Source organism: Neolamprologus multifasciatus, chromosome 6, assembly GCF_963576455.1.
Source record: "Neolamprologus multifasciatus chromosome 6, fNeoMul1.2, whole genome shotgun sequence".
Classification (NCBI taxonomy): Eukaryota; Metazoa; Chordata; class Actinopteri; order Cichliformes; family Cichlidae; genus Neolamprologus; species Neolamprologus multifasciatus.
In genome coordinates, this window is record NC_140444.1 from 6,126,533 (window position 1) to 6,144,450 (window position 17,918).

At 39.2% G+C, this 17,918-nt stretch overlaps 2 protein-coding genes across 2 annotated transcripts in view; one reads left to right on the forward strand and one right to left on the reverse strand.

Moving 5' to 3' along the window:
• Nucleotides 1-17,918, reverse strand: part of LOC146516248 (perforin-1-like) — a 579,062-nt gene that overhangs the window by 263,861 nt on the left and 297,283 nt on the right. The gene's annotated exons all lie outside the window — the stretch shown is intronic.
• Nucleotides 12,074-17,668, forward strand: LOC146516260 (N-acetylaspartate synthetase-like). The gene is made up of 4 exons (XM_085163076.1): nt 12,074-12,085; nt 12,173-12,257; nt 12,393-12,584; nt 15,064-17,668. The coding sequence occupies exons 1-4, from the start codon at nt 12,074-12,076 to the stop codon at nt 15,495-15,497; spliced, it is 723 nt and encodes a 240-aa protein (XP_085019202.1). The 3' UTR covers nt 15,498-17,668.

The following is a 17,918-nucleotide window of genomic DNA, read 5'->3' on the forward strand; positions in this document are numbered from 1 at the left end:
AAGGGCAGCTTCCAGGTGCCATGACAGTAACATGTTGTAAATAAGTTTTTATTGTTTTATTCTTTAGTCTGTGCTTATGTATCACTAAATTGAGGTTACTGGTAGGACTGGTGGATTTAGAGGACATTTAGTGGACTACTGACCAGTAATCCCCCTTCAAATATCTCTGGCTTTGTACGCTCTCGATCAGGCATTTCTCAGTGATCACTTTGTTTCTGTTTTTCACCATCCTTCCATCAGTTTCTTAGTTTCTATCACTTAGGGGCATCCCCACAACATGATGCTGCCGCCATCATGCTTTACTATTGGGACCATATTAGTAGGTGATGAGCAATGCTTGGATTTGCCAACCATTTGCAGTCCTTGGAGTTCTTCCCAAGGAGAAAATTTTTGTCTCAATACACCAGATAATCATTTCTTAGTCCTCTAGATGCAATTTGGAAACCACCAAGTGGGCTGTCATAAGCATTGTTCTCAGAGTGGTTTCAGTCTACTACTCTGCCACAAAGGCCTGATTCACGAGTGCGGCTCAGATGGTCGTCCATCTGGCAGGTTACTTCATCTCTGCAGAGGACTTGTGAACAAACTGTCTTCTTCACATCGTTGACCAGGAACGTCTCACTCATTTACATAGATTTGCTCATACTTTTTCTCTATTGATCTTAAATAGCACTTTTCTATTCTAGTTTACACTCAAAGTCATTTGTACAGCACACTCCATTCACACACATTTATACAAACATGCTCTAAGTGCTTTTATCGAACATGCATGCACATTCACATCCTGATGGATGCATCGAAGAGCAATTTTGGGTTCAGTATCTTGCCCAAGCATACCTTGGCATACAAACTGGAGCAGCCAGGAATGGAACCACCAACCGTCTGATTCATTGATGACCTGCTCTATCAGCTTTCTAAACTACCAAACCTTTAAAAAAACAACAACACGTCTCCCAACCGGTCACAGCAGATGGCCGCCCTGCCCGGCAGATGGCTCTACTGGAGTTTTTCCCTCCCACTGTCGCCAAAGCGTCTGGTAATGTGGCATTGTATGGTTGTTGGGGTTTCTCTGTATTATTGTAGAGTCTTTAACGTACAATATAAAGTACCTTGAGGTGACTGTTTTCGTGATTTCGTGCTAAACAAATAAAATGAATTTAACTGAATTGAAATTATGTCACCGATCTACAGCCAAAGTAATTATAAAATGATTGTAGTCAATCTTTAGTAGTATATTTAGGAAACTTTTTTTTTTGTGTCCCGTTTGGATCTTTAGCCATCAGAATTGTTGTCTTAAGGCCAAGAAAGATGCCAAGCAGATTTATTTTACCAAGTGGATCATCATGGCCTTGCCATATTGGTCCATTTGATTGACCTTTATTATAATTATGTATTTATTTTATTTTCGGTTGCTACAAACAGGACAGACATGACTGGGGGATAGGACAGGGAGAAAGAATGAAAGAAAGAGAGGAAGAGAAAGAAAACCAGAGGGGAGAAGAGACGGTGAGAAAAGGGGGAAGAAAGAAAGAAAAACAAACAAAACACCTGGATCACCTGTATGGAGAAAAAAAAACAGAAGAGAAAGAAAACAAAGAAAGAGCAACATAATAAAAACAGCACCATCACAATAAACTAGCTAGCAGTAGATAACAGTAGATACTAAATATTAAACGATATTGTGCAGCACGCAAGATAGACAGCGCACAATGTGCTTTGAGGCAGCAGCCAAGAAAGGTGTAGTCCGCATCTGTGAACACCCGTGTGTACACCCGTGTGTACACCTGTGTGGATCAACATTCTTGTATTCAAAAGGTTTCTCCATGTAACGATCTGCTAGGGAGTGTGTGGAGCCATAGCCCCGTCCCCCAGGGCATGAAGCAGGTATGGAGGAGATCCAGGCCCCAGACATCCAGAGGCCCCAGGAAACTTTAAAAAAAAAATGAGACAACAACAACAACAACAACATAATATAATATAATGCTAAAAACACAGGAGCAGGTGCCGGGTTGTGGAAGGCGACATGTTGTCTCGACATGTTGTATCTTGAACACATTGGCTGAGATGGACATTGTCATTCTGCCTAATTATGTTTTATGCATGTAACTAGAGACTGGCCACAAACATAAAACACCTTATTAGTTTATTTTTCAAACTATATATGACCATTTAAAATTTGTACATGTATATTTTCATCACCTCTTTCTCATTACGCCTTTCTTCTCCTCATCTTAATCTGCCTTCTCACTCCTCCTTCATTTCCAACTCATCCTCTTCAAGCCTCATCTCCTGAACTGAAGTTCACAAAAAACATGTGCAAACATGTTTCAGAAGAGTAGATATGTGACCATACTGTCTTTGGACAGCTGACAGCTAGCTGGCTAGACAACAACTGATTATAAGCTAACATTATGCCAGCTAATATTAGGCTCGAGTGCCCTTAAAAAAAGAAGGAAGACTAAAAACAGCTTCATTACATTTTTACATTAAATGTGAGTTTTGTCCGAGTCCAACAATGTTAGAGTGACTTCAAAGAAAGTTGCAATAATGCCAGCCAACAGTGGCCAAAACAACCACGCTTACTGACAGAGAATTTCTTCAACAGCTCAAATCAGCAACACTGTCAATGGACAGAAATAAGCTTCACTGACACGCTGACCCCCATTAGACTCCTTTCACCAGGGTTTACAGCCTCCTCCAGAAAATAGACAGGGACAAGTAGCATACTGGCGACTGAGGTGAGAGTATGTAGTGTGTGTTTGTGGATTGACAAACACAGAGATAAACAACTACCAGAGTTTTTGAGGTGACTTAGGAGCAAAATACTAAAATGTTAAATTGTTTTGTTAATTGTTTAATCCTTTTTTATTCTTGATTTATTGCTAAGTGTAAGTAACTGCATGGAATGATTTTATGAAACGTTGGTGAATGTATATGTTTGAAATAAAAAAGAACTGAACTGAACTAAGTAAAAAACTATAGTGTGTACAAAAATGTTTTTCTAAGCGAACATGGTCTGATGTACATTTTACGTTTTTGATCTCTTGGCTGACTTAAACCTATTTGTTGTACAGTAGCCAACGTAGCTAAGCACTTGAATTGGGAGAGGTAAGAAAATAAACGTCACCTGGAATTAACTGAAATCTAGCAGTAAGATTTTACACATTGTAGCTTTAAATATTGTCCTTGTAGATGTTTTCTGATTTTTAAATTGTTACATAGTGAAGAACGGTGAAATATTATAAACAGACAAGAAGACATAAGCTCATAATTTAGTATTTTATTCATTATTTTTTTAAAACCTTGTCTAAACAATTTACATCGGTGAAAAATAAAATAGCTTGTAAAGAGTAGCCAATCAGTATATTATTAATATTACTATTATATTATATTAATATATATATTAATTAATATATATTATATATAATATTATATTATAATATATTATATTATAATATATATTATATATATATATAATATATTAATATAATATTAGTTTATTTTTCAAACTATATATGACCATTTAAAATTTAATAAAAATTGTGTGTTCAGTTAATGATTTTTTCCACAAGAGGAATCAGTCAAGGACTTAAAGTTAATTAAAGCAAACAGGATGAATCTAACCAGTTTGCTGTGATACAGTGATTACTTAACAGTTCACTTTGATCTCAAGGATTTTTAAGAAAAAGAAAATCTGCATGGTTATGTCATATAAAATCAAATATATAAGTTGTTAATATAATAATATACATAAAAATCACGGATCTTAGCATGTTCTAAAGACACCACCTGCTCGTTGCTTAAGAGAGCTAGTATGCCTCTTAAGTAGTTCTTGTTGTATCGTCATATGACTTTGAAAACCTCCTGATTGCACTTTGTTATCTGTGGATTTAAACAGCGTGGGATCTCCCCTGACTCTACGATGGCTCTCTTTTCAAGATGCCCTGTTAGCGGGGAGACAGTTCAGAAAAAAATGATCAGATGATGAAACTTAAGTACATCTCATCCAAATTCAAGTCACCCTACATGAGCTGCATTCGGTTTTGAATGCAAATATCCACTCGAAACCTAAGATTCAGATCTGTTTGCCATTACTGGGTCACAGCACAGCATCACTCCGTTTGTGGATCCAAACAGCACAATGTTAAAGAAGCCCCTGGAACAGAAGACGCTGTACTATTTTACTGTAATTCAGCATGCTAAATAAAAAAAAATGAAATCATTTCACTTAATCTCTTTTTTCTCACTGCTCTGTAGACTGATCGAGGGTGACTAATGCTCTCCAAGAATCAGGAGAAGCAGCAGCGAACACAAACTGACTGCAGGCATGGTGAGGGAACGAGAAAATGACGGACCAGGACAGAAGCCTCCAAGATTTAGCCCACACAGCACAAACTGAACAGCTTGATTTAACTCAGGGCATCACTCACTAACAAACATAACAAGGACATTTGTTTCTCTGCAGTTCAAGTGAGAAAACTGCTGCTCTTCTCAAGAAGCGTTTCTGGCCCTTGAGTTTATACACTTTATGACACTTTCCTCACTGTGCTCTTCCTCAGGTATGGGCTTGCTTACTCAGATTTTGCCCATTTAAATTAGGGAAGTATTTACATCCTCTGTGGGATGGTTTTAAAACTATACTCATTTGGCAAGGTTCAACATTTTTCAGCATAAACAAAATGTGTGTCCTATAACGGCTTTAGCAGTGGGTGTCTTTAGATTTGACTGAGTCACAAGCTAAATTCTCCTAAAAATGAGCTATCACACATGTCCCCACAACACCAGGATAAACAAACAAGAAAAAAAAAGTGTCTCGGGGGATCACCAGATATGGATGATCAAAGTGTAGCAAACCAATCATAGGCTTATATGACATTATTATAGCTGACAGGAAACTCTCTCAGCTCTGAGAAATCTTCAGTCAGTCTGGCCCAGAAATCAATAGACACAGATGATCAAAAGCAGCAAATATTCTTCTGGCAAGCACCGAAAGATGATGCATGAATAACTGACAGGAAACTCTCTGAATTCCAGATAGCATAGCACTTATATCAGTTAAAGTTTACACTCAAATATTATGGTTGGACCAGCGCATCAGGAGAAAGGCTGCAATGACCTCATCTATTAAATGGACTAGTACTAATATAGCACCTTTCTGCTCGATTTTGAGCACTCAGAGCACTTTCTGCTACAAATCTCATTCACCTAATTATGCACATACATACAGTGCTTTTATCTATACATAAGAACTTTTCTCCACCATTCACACGCACTTTAGTGAATGCATCTAGGGCAACTTGTGGTTCAGTACCCTGCCCAAGGATGACACTATAGACTGAAGCAGCCAGGGATAAATCCACCAACTGTCTGAACCTTAGCCGCCTCTATTTATAGGATTTATAGGATATGCTCCTGTTTCCAACTATAAAAGCACTGAATGTGAAACCTGGAGCAATCATACAGTCTGTGTTACCATTTGGTTTTTAGCAACAATGGTGGAATTTTGGACATTGATAAGTTTATCCCCTCCTTAAATTGTTTTTCAGTAATGCTGCAATGACCTCATCTATTAAATGGACTAGTAGTAATATAGCACCTTTCTGCTCAATTTTGAGCACTCAGAGCACTTTGTACTACAAATCTCATTCACCCAACCACGTGCATACGTACAGTGCTTTTATCGATACCTAAGGACTTTTCTCCAACATTCACGCACACTTTAGTGAATGCATTTAGGGCAATTTGTGGTTCAGTACCCTGCCCAAGGATATTTTGACACATGACTGATAATTGGAGTAATCATACAGTCAGGGTTACCATTCGCCTTTTTCTTGATTAGCAACAATGAGGAATTTTGGACATTGATGAGTTTATCCCCTCCTTAAATTTTTGTGCAGGCTGCAAGCGATTTTTCTTTCTCTGACAGAACCTTTAACACCATCAGTGGTGGAGTAAAAAGATTAAGGTTAAATGTGCATTAAACACTATAAAGATGCATCTGGAAGAATCCATCCAATCCCACGCTAGCTATTTAGTCCATTTAGACAAACAGACATGGTTGCCCTATTCAAATTCAAATGGAACTTCACAATCAGGATGGCAGGTGATTTAAGTGACTATACAGGTGTCGTGACTGGTTAGAGTATTTCAGAAAGTGCTAATCTACTGGGATTTTCCTTTACAATCCCATATGGAAACGATATATATAAATCTTATAAGGTTTGTATCTGTCTTGTGTGAAACATGAAAAGCATACAAGAGTGAAAACTATAAGATCCCTTGAAAAATTATAGAAATGGAACTTGTATGTTTTGGATACTTCCTAAAACAGTATATGAAAGTAATGAGAAAGTGGCCACTTTCATGAGTAAATCATATAAGCCTTATATGATTCATTATATGAAGCAAGCTAAAGCTGATGCAAGTCTTTTAAATGGCCTGCATTTGTATAGCGCTTTTCTAGTCCCTAAGGACCCCAAAGCGCTTCACACTACATTCAGTCATCCACCCATTCACACACTGGTGATGGCAGCTACATTGTAGCCACAGCTTCCCTGGGGCACACTGACAGAGGCGAGGCTGCCGGACACTGGCACCACTGGGCCCTCTGACCTCTGGGTTAGTATCTTGCCCAAGGATATTTGGCATGCAGCCAGGAGGCAGCCTGGGATCGAACCACCGACCTTCTGATTAGTGGCTGACCTGCTCTGCCAAATAAAAGAGAGAAAATATCCAATAAGGAGGAGGTTTCTGAGTGAAGATGTTGAAGTCGGAAGAGAATGGTTTTAAGCTAATAAGGTACCAGGAACTTAAGTAACCACTCAGTACAAAAGCACAAAACATTGAATCTTTAAGGCAGATGAGCTACAGCAGCTAAGACCACACTGGGTGCCTGTCAGCAAAGACAATCTCCATCCTGCTTTCTATTAGTTGTTTAGGCTGGTGGTGGGGCTGTAAAGGTTTGAGGGACATTTTCTTGGCACATTTTCTCTCAAGAGTTGTGAGAAAATGTGAAAATGTGTGTGAGAAAAAGAGTTGAGGAAACACACAGATATGGAGACGAGGAGAAGGACATGCAAGCTTAATGCTTCAAACAGACATGGGGACATAACTGACTGGGGAAAGTGTTTAGGGAAGTTTTATTTACCAACACTCAAGAGTTGGGAGTTCGCCTTGTAATCGGAAGGTTGCCGGTTCGAGCCCCGGCTTGGACAGTCTCGGTCGTTGTGTCCTTGGGCAAGACACAACGAGTAGGCACTTCACCCGTTGCCTACTGGTGGTGGTCAGAGGGCCCGGTGGCGCCAGTGTCCGGCAGCCTCGCCTCTGTCAGTGCGCCCCAGGGTGGCTGTGGCTACAATGTAGCTTGCCATCACCAGTGTGTGAATGTGTGCGTGAATGGGTGGATGACTGGGTATGTAAAGCGCTTTGGGGTCCTTAGGGACTAGTAAAGCGCTATATAAATACAGGCCATTTACCATTTACCATTAATGCTATGGCCTTACTACATGTTGTTACAGACCATGTCAGTCCGACACAGTGTGCCAATTCTCTACTGGCTGCTTCTAGCACGATAACATGACATGTCACAAACCTCAAATCACCTCAGACTGCTTTCTCAAACATGGCAATGAGTTCACTGTACTCAAATGGCTTCCATAGTCACCAGGTCTCAATCCAACAGAGCAGCTTTGGGATATGGTGGAACAAGAGAGTCACATCATGGATGCACAGCAGACAAATCGGCAGCAATTGCATCAAGCAGCTACATGATTATATACTGAAACCTCTGAGGAGTATTTCCAGCACCCCATTAAATATATGACATAAAGAATTAAGGTGGTTCTTAAGGCAAAAAGTGGTCAGAACTGACAGGACCAAGGTGTACCTAATTGAGGATAGTTTGCAAGTTAGTACTAACCAAAATACATTAAGTTCAACAGCTTGCACACACTGAGTGTTCTTCATGATAGGTGAGGTTCATTTGCGGAGAAGAGGAATGCTGAAATATGTCTGCCTGCTCTAGAATGATGGCTTGTGGCTTTGACTTGTCATACAGTACACAATGATGACACCTAGGCAACTTGCTTTGGTGGCTCATTTGAATGCACGAGGTAACCTGTCAGGACTGAATCAACATCTGAAATAGTTCTCATTGTAACTGTGGTAACTGCTGCAGATGGGAGAAGTTTGTCTTCCAGCTTATGGTGATAAGGTGGTTTGTTTTGGTTTGTTTTTTAACTGAAAACGTGATCTTTTTTTAAAAGATATTCAAGTTGTTTAAGGGCCTAAAACAGGCCAAAATGCCTAGAGGTCTGATTCCTCAACAGAAAAACTGAATGAATATTTTAACAGATTTTATTTATTTATTTTTAAAGCATATTACCTCTGAATTTGAACACAGGGCAGAGGCTGAGTATAAAAAAGGTGGCATGCAAAAGCTCTGCAGTCAGAAGTTTGAAGTCAATGTTTTACAACATTAAACAGTCTGAAAAACAGGCCATGATTGATAAAAGCAACTGAAAATCTGAAGAATTTGACTGGAGATTTCATCCCTTCTCTGTTATAGTCCTTTAAAAAGGATTTGATTTATTGTTTTCCAGGACAGGCGGTTCTCTACATGTACTAAGTATCAAGTAAATTTTATCAGTAATATTTCTAAATGTGTTGGATGTAATATTTAGCTGTTAACATGATGGAAAATGTCATCATATTATATTATCCAAAACTACAGCAAGTGGGGGAAAGTAGGGTTTATCTTTAGCTTAGTTTGTAGATTTGTCAACATTTGGAGGAAAGATCAAAGGGACTGATGCAATGGATCTACAAACAGCAGCTGAGGTAATTATTTAGTATTTTCATGAAATAGGACATGGCAGTTGGTGTTTTCCAACTGCAATTGGATGCGATTCATGTTATAAACATGCAGCTGATAAATCTGCAGAAGTTGTGTGATGCCATCAAATCAGTGTTTCCAGCATTTTGTTGAATCTATGCCATGAAGAATTAGGGCAGTGCTGAAGGCAAAAATGTTTCCAACCCACTAGTAAAGTGTACTGATTATGTTGAATTTGCTTCTCAGTACATCTCAAAACCACTGCAAAAACAACCTACTGTGATTTCACACTTTCAAACAGAGCCACACCTGCTGCAAACCAACAACTCTTCCAACTCCTTCCACTTCAATGATCCAGCATCAAATGAACGGAAACCTCCAGCTTTAATAGCAGCCTGATCCATCACAGATTACCAACAGGTGAGTTCATCAGTCCAGGTGTGTCAACAGCTGAGGTGGGAACAGAGGGAAGGCCCGGTCCTGCAACAGAAGAGCTGTGTCCCAATTCAGGGTCTGCACGCTTGAAGTACGCGCACTACGCGTCCTACGTACGGTGCGTACTATAAGTACGAGAAGTGCGGAAGTGAGAGGCTTGTGAAATGGGACGGTCTAGCCTTCGTCGCGCTGTTCAGGTTGCCTAGCAACCACAATATTAACCGCGAGAAACGTTACATACAGCATTGTTTGACAGAAATGAAGGAGAAAAAAATGTTTTGTTGGTCATTCATTTTTGTCATGACATCACTTTGATTAGTTGAGTATCTGAGGCTGAGACCACAGGACTGTAAAACATGATTCAAGGGCTTCATTTCTGTACTGAACAGTCATTACAAGAGTAGTTAGTAAATAACAATTAGCTAATGTTGTTCATGAGACTAAAGTCATCTCACTGTGGTAATGTAAATATAATATGGACAATATTATAGTTATTGTCAGATTATTATGATATATATATATATATATATATATATATATATATATATATGGCTTTACAACCAAGTTAACGCTGAAAGTACAAACATCACTAATGTCACACAACTTTGCCACATGTGGCCAACAGCAATGTTTTAATGTTCTTCGTTATTAAACATTCGCACATAAATAAGTGACGTCATATTCAGTACTTACTTTTGACAGTTCACTCTTCGGCCGCTCCCTTCTGCCGTATTTTGCGGCAAAATTATCCACACCCACCGCCGCGCTATGAATTGTGGGATATATGGGACCACGAAGCGTGCACCGGACCACGCTTGATATTTGGGGAAATCGACGGCGCATTTGGAGTATGCATTTGAAGTACACGTTTGAAGTACACTTCGAATTGGGACAGCCGTTGTCGCGTGGCGGTGACGTAATCACACTTAAAATGTGTACTTCAAGTGTGCGGACCCTGAATTGGGACACAGCTAAGGTGTGTTTATTGCATACACACACACAGAGAAGAAAAGATGGATAGAAATATGTGAGACGCACAGGAGACTGGGGAACCATGATAGTTTTTAAGCTAAGCTTAAGCTAAGTTAACAGCCTGTTTACTCCACAACACTATACGTGGAAAAGAGAATGGTTTCAATTCTCTTATTTAACTCTGCAATGAATGAAAATTTCAGCTATTACAGCTAATATACAAGTTATATTTTGTTAAACTGAAAAGAGAAGCATTTTTACTGTAGTAAGCACAATAACAACAGAGTTTTAATGTGCTGCATTTATGCAATAGTGCTGCAGAATAAAGAGGGTTAAATAGAGCTAGACAAAGAGGATAGTATTGATTTCAGAAGAAAGTGAGTACTTGAGAGTGGGAGGCAACATGTGCTCATAGTATGTATACTGAAAAACCACAGAGGATAAAAATGTAGCTTAGTAACATAGAATTACAAATACAAAAACACCTCCACACTCACTGTGTTCTTACTGAATTTGACTTGACTGAGCTTTTTGTTTTTGTTCAGTGTATCTCCTTCCTAGACTGTGAAGCAGTCATGATATTCACTTGTGTATGAAAGATGTGGTGAGGCATTTTTTTTCCAATCAGACGGCATTGCTGCTCATTTGCATCTAAAAGAGACAAAAAGTGTCTGCAGACTTTTCTGCAATTAGCTTATCTGCAGGACAGTTTCTCGCTGTGATCCAAGCACAGTTCTTCCATTTGCTTCCCTCGTGCCCTTGTAGTGGTTTTCCATTCAAGCCTTCCCCCAGGATATGCATCAGTATCATTTTGTATGCATCACAACTGAAAAACGTCATCACTGTTAAATATAGCATCCAACTGATCCAACCCTCATGTCACATTTTGCATGTTTGGTCCTTTCGGATGTACGCCGATTCTTTTTAATCTCAACAGATCTTTCCAGAATTCTCGGACTAGTGAGTCACTCCGCACCAGCTTCCCTGCTTCCTCTCAGCCTCTTGCCTTCTGCTGCCACCGTCGTATTCTATTTTAATACAGCGGAACATTTCTTAAAGTGATTACACTACATTAGCGACATCCTTTGTAGTGCTCATGAATAAGCAGGGAATTTTGTGGCTCATGTTTAAGCCTTAAGCCAACATATAAACAGTTGGTGATTGTGTATATTCTTTATTGTGCTCAAATAATTTTAATCCTGTTGCAATTTTGAGCAATTTGCTCTTTGGGTTTGAGATTTTATGCACAGTGAGGAAGTGAAGCAGTTGTTGGAACTGTGCACAAAAGGTAATTCATTTCTTGCCAGATAACTTAGAATTTAAATGACAGAGTTTGGTTTAAAACCATGTTGGTTTTCCATTACCTGACCATTCTACCTGTCATAGTTCCAGTCTTCTATTTACCACAAACACATGCACTGCTCCCCTATTTTACAGTGAGCTCACCTAGTAGCTGTCCAGGTTGAGTGGGTGCAGTATTTTTCTTACTGCTGTGGTACACAGTGTTGCAAAGTGATGACCAAGTCATTTAAAGGCACCTGAAGTGAGACTTCAGCAGTCAAACAAAGACTTTCAGGACATTGTCATGTACAGGTGCTGTGGCAGGCAGGAAGGCGGCCCAAACACAAAGGGTTAAACTGAAGGAGGTAGCTTTATTGCACTGTAGCAAGATTACTAAATACAAAAGTTAGAAATAAGAAACCAGGACCACACAAAACACAACAATGTGGGATGATGCGACAATGGCAGAGGAAAACACAGGGCTTAAATACAGAAAGCATAACAAGGGAATTAGACACAGGAGGGAAACACAGCTGGGACTAATCTGACAAAATGAGACAGGGAGTAAGCAAAAGGGAATACACTAAACACAGGACGCGGGACTGTCAAAGGAAAACAGGAAACGCACAGATATGGATGACAATCTAGTAGTGCAGCAAATTTTTTTATGAAGGGCTGATGGAGATGGTGCCAGACACTGCCTTCAGAGGATTAAGGGAGACCAACCACCTGTTCTGTAAAAGCTATTTGTCTGCTACTAAAACCTTTTGTTCTTTTAGTTCTACTAGAATCAGTTTTAATGTCTGAATGAATTGAAATTTGTGCTTTTTGTGTTGTTCTTTATGAACTTTATAATTTATTTACATTTAAGCATCACGGTATATCTTTCCTCTGGCAGTTATATCTCTTGTCATCACCAAATGTTGGTGGGTGATAGGAGTCCTCCCAGCAAGTGTGATGTGTTTGCGCTACTTCTACAGCAGACGTGTCATCCATGGTTACCTCAGGCGAGCTATGAACACAGACATGGGGAACATTGAGAAGTTCTACATGAAACCACCAGGTACATAACATTTATGTGGAAACCAGAAACTGCCACGTTCTGTTTTGCCATAATACAAAAGACTTTTCGCAGTTTCTCTTTGTAATGCATGTGGCGATCGTGGCTCAAGAGTTTAATCGCCTTGTAATCGGAAGGTTGCCGGTTCGAGCCCCGGCTTGGACAGTCTTGGTCGTTGTGTCCTTGGGCAAGACACTTCACCCGTTGCCTACTGGTGGTGGTCAGAGGGCCTGGTGGCGCCAGTGTCTGGCAGCCTCGCCTCTGTCAGTGCGCCCCAGGGTGGCTGTGGCTACAATGTAGCTTGCCATCACCAGTGTGTGAATGTGTGTGTGAATGGGTGGATGACTGGATATGTAAAGCGCTTTGGGGTCCTTAGGGACTAGTAAAGCGCTATATAAATACAGGCCATTTAATGCATGGTCCCTTGCCTGAAGTGGTTTGAAACACACATTTAGAAATATTACAGATACAATTTTGGTGTTACTTACATCCACATAGTTGACTTCCTGTCCCGGAAAACACAAAATCAAAGTTGTTGCTCATCATTTCCTTTTATCAGTGGTGCCATGTTTTTTTTTTCTTTTTCTGACTGTTCTGCATTGCAAAACATTGAGTCAGTCAAACTCATGACTGCAGAGTCATCAGCTTATAAATCTTTCAGATTCAAATAGTGCTCAAGGGTTACTCTGTGCATTCAAATGAGCCACCAAAGGCTTTTGCCCAAATGTCTTTACTGCATGCGATAAGTGAAAACCACAAACCACTGTCTATGGCAACTTTCAACATCACTTTTCTTTCAAAATGAACATTACCTATTAGGAAGAATGCTTAGATTGTGCAAGCAGTTCATTTTACTTGGATCAGTGGTTCCCAACCATTTTTTTACTAGTCCCCTCTTTGTTTTACAAGAAAATCCCCCCCCCTCCAAGGCACGGTACAAACACATCCTCCAAACACATACACCCATATTTTAATGTCAAACTCCACTGCAGTTTATTTCACACCTCAAACTTTTTGTAAACAATTACACAAATAAAGGTAAACTGCAATAATTTACAGGTAGCAATAAAATAAACTATTAACTTTTTTACACTGTCTACACCTACACAAGTATTTTTTTTTGAAAATGCAGTTTATTTTATGCGTTCGTGCCTTTTGTCCACATGTCCTTCCTTCTCTCACCCCAACCGGTCGCAGCAGATGGCCGCCCCTCCCTGAGCCTGGTTCTGCCGGAGGTTTCTTCCTGTTAAAAGGGAGTTTTTCCTTCCCACTGTCGCCAAAGTGCTTGCTCATAGGGGGTCATATGATTGTTGGGTTTTTCTCTGTATCTATGAAGCGCCTTGAGGCGACTTTTGTTGTGATTTGGCGCTATATAAATAAAATTGAATTGAATTGAATTGAAATTGAATGTAAATGGCGTTTGAGATCACTGAAAACAGAGATTTTTAAAAACTGTCAGGGTGGAGATTTTCAAAAAGTCAGTTTTTGCGTTTATGTGTGGATGAGGAAAAAGTTGATTTAGTCAGGGAATGTAAAAGGTGTACACCTTTTTTGACTTCATGCTGTGCACCACATTATTGTTTATGTGAGATGAATTTCTACAATGGCAGATATAGACAAAATACTGTTGCTGTTAATCTTACTAGCTGCAGTTTTTTACACGCTTGCATATACCCACACAGTTATTGTTCCTCCATTTATAAAGACAGATGTGTCAGAGTTAAGACGTGGCTTCTACATTCAACACAGACACTCTCACAAACAAATCCTGATGCCAACATCATCATCGGTTTTGAAAAAATATAATTTTTTAAAATTACATTTATGTGATGTACGTGTGGACGTAGCCGTCAATAACAGAAAAACAAACCATCTTTATGTTGTAATTATTTTACATGTCGACTCAGGGGAAACAAATCCTGCTGGGGATACCTACCTTTGCACCACCATTGTGCAGGTGAAGCCAAAGGCAAGATATGCGTCATCATATTTTCTAGTATTTGGCTCAGAAAGAAGTTGGTTTGGAAGCATATTTGGCGATGCTTCATCATCTGTTTTTTGTTTGTATGGGACCGCCGTCAAAACCCTGTCCATTATGCTAGCAGTGTTCAAACGTTCTTTTTTTTATTCATACCTTAGAAACCTTGAAACCTTAGCGATGGCAGTGCAATCAGGTTCTGAAGTATTACAACCAGTTTGTCTGGTACTGCATTCTCTGCTCCATTTTAATGTTCACTTTAAATTTCAGGATGTTGCTTTGCACTGCACCGAGTTGCTCCTGTGTAAATGGCTGATTATGATATTTGTGTTAATATGCAGTTGAACAGGTGCACCTAATGTATGCACAACTATTTTTCTCTTAACTTCTGAGAGAGCCCTTTAAACCTTCATGTGGTCAGCATTCAATATTATGCCAAAATTTTGTTTTTTTCCAATATTTGAAGCAATAGGCTGAGTTCTGTTTATTGTCTGCTTGCCCCAGGCTCCTGCTTTTGGGTAGCAGTGCTAGAAGGCAAAGTGGTGGGCACTGTAGCAGCAGTTGGCCAGCAAAAGGAATCAGGAGGTGCTGTTGTCCTGCAGAGAATGTCTGTTGACCAGAGATATCGGAAATGCGGGGTTGGTGTTGTGCTGGGAAGGAAAGTTCTGGAGTTTGCTGCTCATTATGGATATTCTTCAGTTATCCTTGGGACCACAGCATATGCACCGGCAGCGCACCGCCTCTACCAGCGCCTGGGTTTCTGCTGTGTGGGGGTCACCAACGGGTATGCCACACCAGGAGGACGACAGACTTTACTTGAACAAATTTTCTACAGAGTACTCCACCATCACTATAGAATTGATGTGCAAAGCATCTCTCTCAAATGGACACCAACTACAGTGAATGCGCAGGTGACTAAAAATGAAGGGAATTTTTGAGACTGATAGGTCTGTTAACTTGCATAGTCACCATATTTGCCGGCTTTCCTTTCTGCCTTAAAATAGGCTAAACTTTAATAGTATAGTAAATCTTTTCTGGTCTTATTGACGAAGGTAAAGTGCAAACATTCACACAGCAAACTACTGTACACAGTTTTTCCTCCCACACACATACTTGACTAATTTGTCTACAGCAGCTGTGTTGTTTTTAGTCTATATTTAATCTCTACATATTTTTTCTAATATCATAGTTTTGCTTTGGAAAATCAGCTGCTCTGCTGCCAGTGAACTTATTCATACTTGTGACTGGTCAGGCGCTGGCAATGCCACCCCTTTCATGTGAATATGCTTGTAGCTAGCTTGGAAAAATGCTGGGCTTTATTAATGAGTTGATGACCAGCTTCATCTTACCACTTAGCCTGATTGATAACAGAACAATGCCCCGAGTATTGTAAACTAATTTTGTAGTACAGGGCCCAAAAAGTAAAAGTAAAAAGAGATGAAAAGAAAATTAATTTCCAAAAAAAAAAGAGAAATAATGAAGATAAATCCATAAAGACAGAATGAACACAGACAGGAAAACTAAAGATATAACTGAAATAAAAAACTTTACACAAAAAACTCAAAGTTGTAAAAGAATAACAATGACCACCGGAACCAAAATTCAACATAATAAGAATCCAAAACTCAGAAACATAAACAAACCTGAGACTGTAACAGACACACTTTTATCAGAGAGCTGTTCTCATTTCACTTCATTTTTATGGGTCTCCTTTTGTTGCTTTTCTCTCTACTTTCTACTTCATGTGTTAAACTGTGGATTTTGTGATGGACCAATTTGTGCCTTGTTGTAAAGAACTCAGTAAAGATTATTATTGTCATAGTGTTTACTGACTTAGTACTATATGGCTGCTGTTACCTCCCCATGTTTTTGTTGTTGCTTATTTGTCTGTTGTCAGGGTAACATCAAAAAACAGCTTCCCTGAAACTGAAATGTCTTATTGTCACGAAGAAAAAAAAGAACCTATTATAATCTGGTGCAGACCGAATAACAGTATGCTTGTTATTTTAATTTTAAAATAATTTCAGTTATATGAGCAACTTGAGAACTGATTTTCCAGCCATCTGCTTGGGACACCAGGCAGTTGAGAAGGCACTGAGGTTAAAGGACAGAGTTTAGGGGTGTGTAATAATGTGAGTGTTTGATGGAATCCAAATGAGCTTTTTGTTGATTTGATACTGGCTACTGGATAACAAGTAAACATAGTTTGATGTGTATCTGGCTATAGTTATTTATTGGTTTGAAATTCATTATATTTTATTTGTACATTTATCACAATATGTGTGTAAATGTAACAGTACCGCAGCACTCCAATTCAAACCGCACTCTTTGCATACTCTGTGGGTTGGCCATGTTCTGTTATACTATGTGGCTATTTTTGACATTGTAACTGATTTATAACATCTGCTTGGCTGAGATGATAAAAAAGTGTATCTGTCAAACCCACACTTTCTGCACTCTTGCTTTTCTCACTTTTTTTTTTTTTATCACTTCACTTGCTCAGCAGAAACTCGTTGCCCCTACAGTAAAGTTAGATGAACTGGAGAACAGCAGGGTCCACCTAAAGGCAAAGGCTGTAGTATCACTTCTTCATGAGCAATCAAAGATGGGAACAATAGCTAGTGAACCACTGAGCATAAAATGATTAAAATCAGTAATTTTATTTTGAAAGATGTATAATTTTTGGCTTCACATTGTATTGCAAATCAAGCTGACCTAAGAAAAGGATAAACAATAATCATACACAACACAGCTTTTACACAGCTATTATTTATAGCATCACACAAGTATCTAACAGTTAAGCTGTTATCTCAGTAAAATGAAGCTCTATGGCATTTTCCTTTCTTCTCTTGACAATTTTATATTACAACTCAGTATTCAGCACACAGTATGGTGGTAAAATAGCCCTGCTGCCTTAGAGCAACATGGTTCTGGGTTTGAACCTCATAGTTATGTGGAGCTTATGTGTTCTCTGCCTTCCTTTCATATGTCAAAATACACACATTTTGGACCTCGTCTCTCAACCTGCAACTTGTGGGATTGCCTCCAGTGGCCCCACAACCCCACATAGAAAAGCGGTTAAGAGAATGAATCGACAAAGTAGAAGTTGGCACGTATTTTTTTCTACAAAGAGATCTTAGAATAAAACTTGAACAACATATCTGACTTAGACTTTTTGCATAATATCTTCACATTGAAACTTCAATCTCAGCATTTTTAAGTTTTTGTGAAATCTGCGGTTCCGCATATCTATTCATAAGAGCAGGCGGTTCATGTTGCGAAATTCCTACTCAGACAGCCAGGATCAAAACTTTTCTATGGTGGAAAATATTTGGAGAGTTTATTGGTGGGTATTAAAT

What these genes read in the sequence shown, in the direction of transcription:
- LOC146516260 (XM_085163076.1), top strand. An exon ending in GGAGACCAACCACCTGTTCT is followed by an intron (nt 12,258 to 12,392) that starts GTAAAAGCTATT and finishes TTTACATTTAAG; the next exon opens with CATCACGGTATATCTTTCCT. An exon ending in GTTCTACATGAAACCACCAG is followed by an intron (nt 12,585 to 15,063) that starts GTACATAACATT and finishes TGCTTGCCCCAG; the next exon opens with GCTCCTGCTTTTGGGTAGCA.